The sequence below is a fragment of the Kogia breviceps genome, chromosome 12 (assembly GCF_026419965.1).
Source record: "Kogia breviceps isolate mKogBre1 chromosome 12, mKogBre1 haplotype 1, whole genome shotgun sequence".
NCBI classification, from domain to species: Eukaryota; Metazoa; Chordata; class Mammalia; order Artiodactyla; family Physeteridae; genus Kogia; species Kogia breviceps.
Genome location: NC_081321.1, coordinates 82079173 through 82092621, shown reverse-complemented (window position 1 = coordinate 82092621; position 13449 = coordinate 82079173). Strand labels below are relative to the sequence as shown.

The following is a 13449-nucleotide window of genomic DNA, read 5'->3' as shown; positions in this document are numbered from 1 at the left end:
GGATGAATATGAGGAGAGACATAGCCTACCAGATAGTAAAATTAATTTTAAGGCTTCAATAATCAAAGCAGTATGATTGTTGTATAGAATAGACTGACATATGGAACAATTAGAAAATCCAGAAACAGATTCAGTTATATGTAAGCATATGGTGTATAACTATTGTCACAGGAATTCCATTTCAAAAGAACTCGTTGAGCATGTAAACAAAGATATATGCACAAGAGTGTTCCCTTAAAAGAAAAACATTAAAATTTCAGTATGATAAGATTGACTAAATAAATTATGACTATGCGTGTACTGGGACTTAAATTCATCATGTAAAAATGTATTTGTCATTGAAACTTGTTCAGAGTACATTACTAGAGGTAAATACAAAATCAGAAAATATTACATATAATATCTTTATATATTTATACATAATATCTTTATGTAAGACTTACAGAAATCTCTTGAACTTTTATCCTTCTTGGGGTGGGAAAACGCAATGCCCTCCTTAAGATTTCTATAGAATCTACAAGGCATCCAATCTCAATTCTCATGATCACCTCTTGCTATAAATTCCTATTTGTGTAGAACTTTTGATTCCATTCATTTTTCACATCTTGTGTCTATTCTTGATTCTCCATCCCATGACTACTGGAATAGGTAATGTACCCTGGTTACTTGTATGAAGGTACTTTGTACAGGAATATCCATAGCAACATTTTTCTTAATAACAAAACATCTGGGAAATGTTTAAAAGTCCATTGTTGGGAGAATGTGTAAATGAATTTGTGGTATACCTATATGGTGGACTCCTGCATCACACTGAAAATAAATGAAACTCAGAAGCATAATATTGACTGAAAAAAGTCACAGAAGAACAAGAGCATTTTATATTATATATATGAAATTCAAAAGCATACAGTATGAAACCATTTATTCTTTATTGATACTTACATACATAGATAAATTTTAACAGCAATCCAAGGAATTACAAACACAATGTTGAGAACAAGATTTAGCCCTGGTTGCCAAGGGAAGAGGTGGGAATGGAAAGGGGAGCATGGGATGGGAGGGGCAGATCTCAGTGGTAATGATCAATCTCTTAAACATGGACACACGTGGATATATTTTATTATTTTATAATCTCATATATCCTCTTTCAAGGGATATTTGTCAGGTATTTCGTTGAATGCCCTGCTTTTTTGGTAATATGAAATATTTGGTTACAAAGGTACGGCTTTGCATCTTTGTTTCACTATCTCCTTCCCTTGGGGCCCTCACTTTCCGTAAGAAAGCCATGTGCTTACTACAGACTTCTACGCCAATGAGAAATGACGGCACTCCCTTAGGAAGCAGAAGAGTGTGTCCTTCATTATTGTTTAAAATAGTTGGTCTTCCCTTTGCACACACCCACATGTGTACACACGGAAGCCATCTGGGACAATATACACCAAAATGTTACTGTTAGTTATCTGAGCATGCTGGGTTTTCATGTGATATTTTTTTCTCTTTCTTTATAGTTTCTAATATTTCTCTAATAAATATATATACTTAATATACTAACTCACCCCATGTGGTTAAATTTCAAAGTAGTTTTCAAGGCCTTTAAAATCCTCATAATTCTTTATAAACACAGTAAAAGTCCAACTTAATCAAATCCATGAAGAATGGGTTGTTCTGATTAATTTAATTTTAGGATGAACTAGGGTTTAAGCTGGAGACTCTTTTTTCATAGGCTCATTAACTCTAATCTCATTTTTTTTTCACTTTTGATTTGCAAAGCAGTAAACAATAATTTTAAAAAACAAGAAGAGTAAAGTAATTTACATCTTTAAAAGGCATTATCGTTTTCCTAACTGGTATTCAGATTTGTTTGAAAGGACATTAGAGACTGTTCAGTTGATCAAAATATTTATTGAGGACCCATTATGTGGCAGGAGTTATATTAGATTCTGGGGATAGAGTGGTGAACAAGAGAAATTCCTCTTTCATGGAGTTTACAGTCACCTGGTGTGTTTTATACATAATTTTATCAGTAGATAGTTCTGTGTAAACATTTCCACTTAATGAGGAGTTCTGTTGCTTTCTAGTGCTATTATTTTAGCTAATTATTATATCAGTGCATTTTAAAAATATCTTTGCCTGTTATTTTATTTTATTTTTTAATTTATTTATTTACTTTGGCTGCATTGGATCTTCGTTGCTACATATGGGCTTTCTCTAGTTGCAGCATATGGGCTTTCTCTAGTTGCAGCGAGCAGGGGCTACTCTTTGTTGCAGTGCAGGGGCTGGACTTCCCATTGCAGTGGCTTCTCTTGTTGCGGAGCACAGGCTCTAGGTGCGTGGGCTTCAGTAGTTGTGGCATGCGGACTCTAGAGCACAGGTTCAGTAGTTGTGGCACATGGGCTTAGTTACTCCGCGGCATGTAGGATCTTCCTGGACCAGGGCTTGAACCCGTGTCCCCTGCATTGGCAAATGGATTCTTAACAACTGCACCACCAGGGAAGCCCTGTCAATGCATTTTTATTTTAGAAGATAAGTGATATTGTTAATTCACAGAAAATTATTTTTTGTGTTGGCCCAAATTTGCCCTCCTTGACTAATAAACATTGCTCTTTGTTCTACCTTTAAGAACTTTAGAATAAATCTACCACAACAACTTATCCCCTTCCCCACTTTGTGGGATAGCTCTTGAGGGACAGACTTTCAAATATGTTGAGAAAACTATTATGCAGATGTAAGGCTTCTCTGGGATAGAACACTGCAGTTCTTTTCATCATTTCTTCTGTGACAAAATCACATAGCATCTTGATTGCTTTCCTCTGGACGCTTTCAACATTGTCACCCTTTGTTGTTAAAAATAAATTACTCCCAATTTCCTGCTTTCAATAGAGTAGAGTGAACATAATTGACTCTTTGATGTGTGAGGGTCTGGTATAGTCTGAAAGCAATTACACTGACCTTGAATACTTATTGTACTATACTGTAAGTATCATTATAGAAAAAAGATAGGAGCTTGTACTAAATCTTTACCAACCCTTGGATATATCTTAGAAGATTTTTTGAAAGTGAGTTAATTTTTCTTCTTATTTGTCTTTTTCTTTTGATAGTGAAGTATGGTTTATTAAGATAACAAATATCAAAAGTAAAACATGATTAATTGTGAAATTCATCATGCAGATAATCTGTTTTTCTTCTCTAGTAAACTGTGAACTTTCTGAGGGCAAGGATTATATCTTATTCATTTTTTTAAATCTCCATTAGTTAGCCCAGTCCTAGATGTATATGATCGATGCCCAGTAAATATTTGCTGACCATTAATGCCTTATATAAGAAATAAAGATCTTGTAAAATGAAACAAATTCCAGTTTTTAGAATATGTTGAAGAATCAGTAATATATAATTGGACCTTAATTTTATCCTAACCTGAAAAGAGTAACCTTAGTATATTAGTTAGCAGTATTCACCAAGGAAGTGTGTTGGGTGGGAACACGTTTACTTCTAAGTGACTGAAAACCCAATTAGCAATGACTCAAACAATAAGAACTTTAATATTTGCTTAAGAAGCCTGAAGAAACTGGTCCTGGGGCTATTTGAACGGCTCGGTGATACCATCTAGGTCCCAGGCTTTCTTGCCCTTCTGTTGCCATTCTTGGCCTGTTAGCTTTTTGAGGTAAGAGGCTTACCGCCTATGGTTACACAACATGCCTGCCCCCTCCAGACATCAAGGCTGCATGCAGAGAGAGGAAACCAAGGAAGGCCAAGGCTCTTAAAAAGCCTTTTTACATGTCTTTTCTTTGAAGAAAAATATTTTTCCAGAAGCCTCGCAGCAAATTTCCCCTTATGTCTAACTGGCCAAAACCTGAGTCATGTCTCTAGGAAGCAAGCAAAGGAGTAAAGTTGTGGGAATGACTGTGGATTAGTTAAACAACAGTTTATGCCACAAGTAGAAAATACATGTATATTACAAAAAGATCCCATGACAGGAGATCAGGACCTCCCCTGATAACGTCAGGGGAACCAAATTATAAAGACCCTTCTAAAAAGATCACTGATAATATTGGGGTTACACTGTTGCATAACTTATTCAAACAGATGAACCATCACCTGTCAATCACTTTTAGAAGAACTGACGAACCTTATTATTTTTTCTAGTTTTTATAAATTAAACAGGCTGTGTCTTTATCACAAAGCTATTTTTATTTTTTCTCCTTCCTTTCAGGAGTCCTATCCAAAGAAGAGGAATTACACTATGGAAATTGTACCATCTGCTTCTCTGGATATATTTCCTTCAGAAAATGTGAACTTTCTATGTGATCTCATGGACACAGCAGTTACAAAGAAACCTTGCTCCTTAGAAATTGCAAGGGCCCCTTCTCCAAGAACTGGTAATATTTCTTACTGACATTTGGACCAATTCAGTTTATATGCCTGCATATGTGAAGATGTGTCATTAATATTTAGATTTCCCACAATATTTAAAAAATGAAAGTGCCCCGATATAGTCACAATGATTTTTACTTTTATTTTTTTGCATTTTGAAGTGAGTCCAGGTAAGTGAGAGCATTTTTGATGTGAAGTCTCTTAACTTCTTGGCAAGACCCTCATGGAGATGGTTCTGTCATGGTGAAGACACTGAAACCTTTTAATAGTGAAAAACCTTCTAGGTCAGATACAAAACTTTGGGTCCTTTAGAGTTCATAGCAAATTTGGTAGCAAGAGTCTTTCAATATACTTTCCTGCATCGTATCTGCTTACAGGTTATCAAAGCATACTCAGCTACTATGTGTATTTTATCTCTTTTGTGGTATTTTCAGATCCATTGTTTTATTTTTTGCATTATAAACTGGTGAGCAAGGCAAACAAATATGCCTATTTTACTGATAAGGTGATTGGAGCTAAGTGTCTTATTTAAGATCTGTACATTGGGGGGCCTTTGCTTGAACATGAGTTTTTGACTACCATCATGTTTGCGTTCTGTTCCTTTGCCACTGCCTCTAAGAAAGAATGCACAGTAGTTAACATGAAAGCTAATGAGGGAGGAAAGCTTCAAGTGGGTGGTCAGCATATTCAAAGCTGCAAAGAAGTTGTAGGAGAAGTTCTGAGGAGAGGCTGGTTTGTTTGTTTGTTTGTTTTTGGTTTGATAATCCAATTGCTGCCTATCTTTGAATAGTAAGTTTAAGAAGTGATGTGTTAAGACCAGATTTCTGGAAGTTAACAGTGAGACACTCGGAAATGCAAAATAAGGAAATGGGAGTGGAGAATATAGGTTACCCTTTGAAGAGGATTAGAAGAAGAGATATGATGCTAACATGAAAAGAAAGTGGTATGAAGGAGAAATGGATAGTTTATTTTAGGATAAGTAAGACTTGGTCAGGTTTACAAGTTGGAAGAATTTGCTGGTGGAGAGCAAGAGATTGAAGTCAAAGAGTAAAAAGAGAGAATTGAATATGTAGAAATTAAGACTGAGCTAGTCTAAGAAAACACAGACATTGCTTCTCTCAGAGAGAAGAGAAGATAGAGCATTATGAATACAAAGAAAATAGGTACTTCCATATGGATTCAATTTCTGAGTACTGTAAAAGGTTATTGACTGAAAAGAAGAGCTAGATGTTGAGAAGGGTTAAAGTAAAATTCAGAAATACCATTTTAAGTAATAGGGTATGGTATTTTATAGAAGTGAACAAGTAGATTTTTGAGAAGCATTGAGGCCAGCGTGTTGTATGAATCATAAGCATACAGAAAGAATATTTTAGGATGAGGTAAGAGCATAATCGTGAAAATAGTTAAAGTTTATTGAGCATTTACTGTGTACCAGATACTATTATAAGTGCTTTATATACATTATTTCACATAATTCTTACAATGCTATAAGGTAATAATGCCATTATTCCCAATTTACAGTGAGGAAAGTGAGGCACTGAAATATTAGGTAACCTTCCAAGGTTACATGTTAACAGCGGATGGTTCTGGGACTTGAACTTGTGTTGTCCACTTGTACTCTTAAACACTATGTTAGTTATGCTGCTGCATTATATTTGGAGATAAAGTGGAATAGAAAGTGTGAACCAAGTACTGAAATCCTCAAGAAATGTGGAGGTATGCCTGGAAGTCCACATACGATGACAATAAAATCAGAAAAAGTATGTTATAATAGGATAGCATAATCATCAGATGAGCAGCAGATTTCGGATGAAGGTAGAATAGTGAGTGATTCAGGAGCAATCATGGAGAGTGAAGACAGTGCTGAGAGATGATAAGAATGAGAGATGAATGAAAGATCTTCTGTAGGAGAGGTCACAGGGGAAAATAGTGGGGAAATCAGGGGCAAAGCTCAGTTAACGTAGGAAAATGGACAGTAAATATGTATGAAAATTTAAAAGAGCCTTAATTAGGGAATGGGGGTAAGGGTGTTAAGTTAGGGCTGGTGGAAGCAGGAATGAAAGCAATGTGTATTCATTAAACAAAAACGAATTGAGTTCCTTCACATGCCAGACATTGCTTTGCATGCTGAGGATACAGGGATGAAAAAGACATGGACCCAGGTAACAAGACTAATAGGCTTAGAAAAACTGTCCTGCTGAAAACCAATAAACGTGCTAGATAAAAATACAGAAAAGGAAAACTTAAAAGCATCAAAACGGTGACAGGAAGGTTATGTAAAGTGAATAACATTTAAATTAGGAACTTCTTTTTATCAGTATATTAATAAGAAATAATCAGGCAGTACATTGGTGAAGGTGGGAAGCCAGTGGAGCATTAAAGCCACTTTTGTCCTGAGGGAATTTGCTGAACCTGCTGTTGAACTTTGGTGCTCAAGTCCTATGGGTTTGTGTACAGAAAACAAATCTCTGTGCCTGCTCAGCATGAGGATTCTAATAGGAAATCCTTCCTCCATAGAGCTGGGAGTACAGGGGCTACACCCTCACAGTCATCAGAAATAGAAATAGTCCTGCCTCATAACCTTCATTCTAAGGAGACTGCAAGGTCTGAAAACATGATTTGTTGTGAGCAGAACAAGGGGAGAAATTCCTGAGGAGTTGTAAACATGAACTGGTCCTCACACAGGTTTCCACCCCAAATGTATCATCTATATGGTCTAAAAAACATCAGTCCATGAATTTAGTTTAAAGTAATACCCTCAGTCATCAAGCAGAAGCAAATGTAAACATCTAGAGAGGAACGTATTATCTTCCTAGGCCCCAAATAATTCCTATAAATACTTTTGCAATTAAAATAATCAGTTTACAAAGATTAAGCCTAAAAGAAAAAGATCCCCAAACAAGAATCAACAGAAATAAGAAAGAAAAGATACACATCTGAAAGACTTCAAATACTGGGATTATCAGATACAGACTATAAAATGACCATGCTATTATAAATGAAAGATAAGCTTGAAGGTATTTTGAAGAATATAAGATGGCAAATATCTTTGCTATCATTTTTGGAAAATATAATCCTCCACAGTCTGCCCTCTGGTCACAATGATTTATATCCTTTTCCTATGCAAATTACACTCATTTTTTTCCTTCAGGATTCCCAAACATCAGCCCATTACTGCATGAACTCCCAGACTAGGTTCAGGTATGTGTGAGTCACCCTGGTGCAGTTCTTATGGTATAGGTCCTTGACCACCTTTGCTCTTGGCAATGGTGACCTGTGAACTAAAGAGACAAGTTACCAGTCTCCTGTCCTATAACATATAAGAGTGGGAAAGGCATAGGAAAACCACAACTGACACTCCCATTCAAACACAGGGAAAATAGGGCATACAGCCACCACTAGTCTGTGGGAATTCTAAATCTAATCAAGCACAGTTACTTGATTAAGGCTTAGTACAATGGAATAGTAATTGTTTTCTGTGGCTCTTGGTTCCACCCTCCAAGTCATTCTTCTTTTTCCATAAAAAGTAACCCATGTTTACAGCTGAGTATCTTTCTCACTTGCTTACTGTCTATAGAAGATTAGGGGTCAAAAGACCTCTTTTCATTTTTTATTATCTCTTTTCATTTTATATTACAGAGATAATCTACTGATCTACTTTCTTTTAAAACTTTGTGGACTTTCTGTGTTTCAATTTATACTTCATTAGACAAAAGCTTATATTCAGATAAGTTTTTCTCTGTCTTGTGCTCCTTATAAGAACTCTGTGAGACAATGTCCTTGAGGTTCTTAGGAACCCTGTTATTAAACAAGGAGGAGCTATGAGGCATGCCCTTAAATCCTTAGACGGTCTTTTGTCTGGCTTAAAGTTTCTACGTGGCACTACCTGAGATCTTTCTTAGGTCTTAACATATGATCTTGTATCTCACCCACATTTGGTCATTGGCCTTATTTATTTGAAGATTGTTTGCCATTTGGAGCAGCTAGAAATGAGAAACCAGTTTTGTTTTTGTACCCAGAAATTTCTGGCCTCTTTGTATTTAGTGGGCCGTTCTTTAGTTCCTCTCTCTACTGGCATGTTATCATGGACAGCCAGATGAAGCTGGGTTGGCTTTAAATATTCTGCCTGGAAATCTCTTTAGCTAGATCATAGAGTTCATTTGGTTCAATTTCTTTTCTCAATGTTATTGCAGAAGTCAATATTGCCAAACTTTCCTCTGCTTTATTATAAATGACTCCCTGCCTTTAGGTTCCAATTATTACATTTGCTGTCCTATTTAAGCCTTCAACAACAGCTTTCTCTTAGCTTTTTAGACTTCCACGAATCCTCTCCTTGGCCTTTAGCCTTTCACAAGCACTCATTTTGAGGCTCTTCCAGCTTTTGCCTGCTGCCTCATTCACAAAATTAGTGCCATGTATTTTAAATTTTTATTGTGGCAGCACCCTGTTTTCAAGTATTAGAATCTGTTCTGCTTATTGATTGCTATATAACAAACCACCTCAACACTTAATGTTTCAGCATTTATTTTGCTTATAAATCTGCATTTTGGGAAGGGCTTGGCAGGGATAGCGTCTTTCTGCCCCAAGTGGTATCAACTGGGGCAACTTGACTGGGGGCTGGAGGATCTATTCTCAAGACGGATCCTTACTCATATGGCTGGAATGGCCTACTTGGACTTCAGCATGGTACGTAAAAGTGTTCCAAGAGCAGGTATCCTAAGAGAACGAGGCAGAAGCTATGTTACTTCTTATAACTTAGCTTCAGAAGGCAACATCCTTTCCATTGTAGACAAGAGCCTTCATATATTTAACTGGAGGGAATTTAATTCCCCTTCCCCTTTATGGAAAAGTGTTATTGAAGTCATATCATAAAAAGATATTCTTACTGATACATTTGGAAAATACAAACTTCAACAATGCCTGCATTGTTTGTTGCTATTGTTGTTTTCTAAGTGGGATAAGAGTTAATTTGCATGGGTACATAATTTTCCCCAATTGTGTTCAATCATTTGGATTCAGTATAAAAGAAACCAATTTGCTCAGCTGACCCAGGCTTAATTTATAATGATTGGTGGTCTTTGCACTTTGGGCTGTGATTGTGAATTCTAGGGGTGAGGGAGTACAGAATTAAAAGTGGAAGAATTTTTTTTTAATGATAGGAATACGGATGAATATGAGAGTCAGAGCAGTTTCTGTTCCAGTTCTAGATGGAAACTTATCAAGTGAACCTCACAAAATTCCCCTCCATAAACAACATAGCAGGTAGAAGGGAGCATCAATATAACTGTCATCTGGCTGGATGAGGAAACAGTTCACATCTTTTCCTTCTGTTGATTCCATTAACCTGTACCTTAGGTTTTGCCTGGATCTAGTTACTTCCAAGTCTCTCATTCTGCTATGCTTAGCTTTGCCTTCTTAGGACCAACTAATTAAGCTTATGAACTTAGGGGAAGTTTCGGACTTCTCTTAGAGTTACTGATGTTTTCTCTTTGTTACTAAGTCCCTTATTATCTAAAGGTAGGACTTCTAGAAGAGGAGACCTCTGTTTATGCACATGAGTCATTTGGAGGCCCTCAGATTGAACTGTGTAGGTAACTACCCTACAGTTCCTCACTTAATAAACATTTTTTGAGTGCCTCTGGTGTTCTAGGTCTCATGCTGCATGTTGCAGAAGAAACAGAGTGAAAGGTAAAAGTCCTGATATTTAGGAGCTTAGAATGTGTTAAAATTAAGGGTAATGAGTTCAATGAGAGAGGTGAGCATAAGGTGTTCCAGGAGAGTAGAACAGGAGGTAGTGCCTGATCTGAGCCTCAAAGAAGGAAGAGTTAGATGAATGAATGGGAAATATATGGCTCTCTAGGCCAGGGAATAGTGTGTACAGAGATTCAGATGTGTGGAAGAACATACTGCATTCACAGACTATGCCCAATATAGCATGGTTAGAGCATAGAATGAGACTAGGGAAAAATGCATAAAAAAAGAAGTGACATGCTGAAGGTTGGATAGCAGAGTCAAACCACTGACAGACTTTAAGGAGGTACATGATAGATTTTTGTGTTTTAGAACGATCTCTCAGGAAGCAGTGTGGGAGATAGATTGAACAAAGATGAGGCTAGAGGCAGGAGGATTAATTAGAAGATCAATGTGCAGTCTCAGCAGAAAAAAATGATGATAGCCAGGAGAAAGGCAATGCCAATGAAGAGGGGGAAGCGGGAGCAGAGTTGAGAGGTATGTAGGAGTGAAGCTCACCTCTTCCCCTCGTGGGATTCTGCCATTTGGAAAATAGTAGCCAAGAGAACTAAAGAATTATATCTTAGGGTATGTATTCTACAATTTTTGGTTAACTGTGCTGGATAACTTGGCTCAGTTTTACAGACAAAATGAGGATTTCTACACATACAGGAACTGCATTCTGAAGCTTTTCCTGGAGAGAAAGAAAGACAGTGAGGAATAGAGAGAGACAAAGATAGAGATGGAGAGAGTGGAGGGATGACCATTTCTTTAGAGGGACAGTGATGAGTTGATTTGTGCCCCCATCCCCCCCACCAGAAAGGTGTATTGGAACCCCTAGTACTCCTAGTACCTCAGAATGTGACCTTATTTGGAGAATTGGAGACAAGGTCTTTATAGAGATCATCAAGTTAAAATGAAGTCTTTCGGTGGGCCCTAGCCCAGCATGACCCATAAAAAAGAAGACACAGAGACGTGCAAAGAGGGAAGACAACGTGAAGAGACATGGGGAGAAGATGGCCATGTACAAGCCAAGGAGCGAGGCCTGGAACAGATCCTTTCTTCACAACCCTCAGGAAGAACTAGTTCTGCCAACACCTTGATTTTGGACTTCTAGCCTCTAGAACTGTGAGAAAATACATTTCTTTTGTTTTAAATACCAGGTTAGTAGCAGCCTGAAGAAAGAAATACAGGGGCTGTAACTGAGCACACAAACTCAATACCTAGATGGGAGAGGTGAATTAGGGTGTCGGGGTTACAGGGGCAGGTCGTGCCCAGACTTGTTTGTCTCAGAGGCTGTGCAGCCTGAGGGTCTTGGCTGTAACTGCCATTGTCATTCATGGGTATGGAATATGTATTTTTCTCAGAAAATCAGTTAAGTATGGATGTTAGTTCCCTCTCTGTGGTCTTTTTTACTTATTAACTAGATGAGCTAGTACAAAACAGGTCTCATCCTGACCACAAGAAAATTTTTTTTATCATATCAACTGGTTTAATTTAAATATGAAAGCAACTTACTAGTAAATCTATATTCAACAAGAGTTTACAATTCAACCAGAAAATGAAGGATACTCACTGCAAGGAGCATTTTACTCATGCCTCAATGACTACAGATTTATGTGGAATAAAGAATAATATTGCGCTAGTACTAGGCTCATTAAATAAAGATGAACAGGAGTCCAGTCCTTGCTTGGTAAATTTTCTAAGACTCATGTTTACTCAGTCAGTATTGAATCATATTTATTTCCCTTATTGCATCGAGCAAAGGACCTTACATAATCGTAGTGGTGACTCAGTTACATAAATGAATGAATCATTAAATGAGTGAATGAATGAATGAATATCACCCTTAAAATAAAATGGCTATGATACCAGGAAAATCCCTTATGAAATAGTCAGGTGCCATCAAAGATAATGTTTTCTTATCTGCCTTTCATTTACACAGGGGAATTTTTCCATTTTATGGTTACTAGGCAACCTGTTATTTTGAATCACTTAGTATGGGCTTTGCTAATAAATCCATTTTGATTAATGAGCAATTTACAACAACACCAGTGAAGATTGTTCCAATCCTGTTGGATAAGAATAAATGATCTCTGATAAAAAGGACACAATCAATAGTACCATGCCAGGATAGTGTGGGTCTCCATTACCTTTATTCAATTTGCTAATGTGCTCACTGAACTATGGTCAACCTGAAACGAAAATGTCATGTGGTGAATAATCCTCCACACCTCATTACACCTCCCCCAGTATCCTGAAATAGGTAGTAGTGTGAGGGTGGTTCTGTAACTTATTTATACCAAAATATTTTTTGAAATGGTGGAGCTTTCTTAATTCTAATGCCAAATTTTTGAAATTAAAAGAATTCAGACTGGACTAGGGCTAATGTTTATCTCTGCTAAGCAAGTGGGTAGTGTCAACATGAGTTCTGTGGGTATGTTTAACTCATTTAAGAGAGCAAACTATTTTTAAGCCCCTTGAAAGCATTCTTTAACATACAAACAACTGGCCTTGATGATAAGAACCATTTTTATCAAACAGCGATTATTTATTTGCCATTGGCTCTGTGCTGTCTTAGCCATTTATTAAGGCAGATCTCTGCGTGGTAAATTTGTAACCCAGTGTTAGTTTATAGAAGGGCAAAGAGAGAAAACTAGGGCAGCAGTACCTGCAGTGAAATCCTGGTAAATTAACCATTTTTTCATCCATATGGACAGTTAACTAATTTGAAAATGTAGTCATCTCAGTTTGATCAAATTGGGGGAAGTTCGTTGTATTTGGAAAACAATGTACTAAACAAAAAGAACGTTATCCCTTTTTTTCCTCAAATCAATTTTACTTGTTCTATACATGAATAACATGAATCATAGACTCATAAGATTTCTAAAAATACAATGAACTCTTATTAAAGTGATTATGTGGGGGACATAAGCTTTTTCTGATGTCATATATGGTATCCTGTGGAACAGAGATTCTCTACAATGTCCAAATATGTATAATAATGAGGTAAACATTCATTAATTCATAAATTCATGCTCACCAAATTCAAGCAGGCCCTCCGCACTACATCAGTCCACTCTTCCTTTACTCTCCTCAAACCTCAGATACTTTATCCTACCTCGTCTCTTACTCTCAGCAGATGACCTCATATTTTAATTAATAAAGAAAATTGGAGCAACAAGGACCTACTGTATGGCACAGGGACTGTATTCAATATCTTGTAATAGCCTATAATGGAAAAGAATATGAAAAAGAATATATTTATGTATATATATATATGCATAACTGAATCACTTTGCTATACACCTGCATCTAACACAACATTGTAAATTAATTAAACTTCAA

At 36.8% G+C, this 13449-nt stretch overlaps 1 protein-coding gene across 1 annotated transcript in view; it reads left to right on the top strand.

The window, feature by feature from the left end:
* Positions 1 to 13449, top strand: part of ANKS1B (ankyrin repeat and sterile alpha motif domain containing 1B) — a 1077938-nt gene that overhangs the window by 366199 nt on the left and 698290 nt on the right. The window contains exon 10 of the mRNA XM_067009945.1: positions 4211 to 4376. Coding sequence (XP_066866046.1) covers positions 4211 to 4376 — 166 coding nt within the window. The remainder of the gene's footprint in view (positions 1 to 4210; positions 4377 to 13449) is intronic.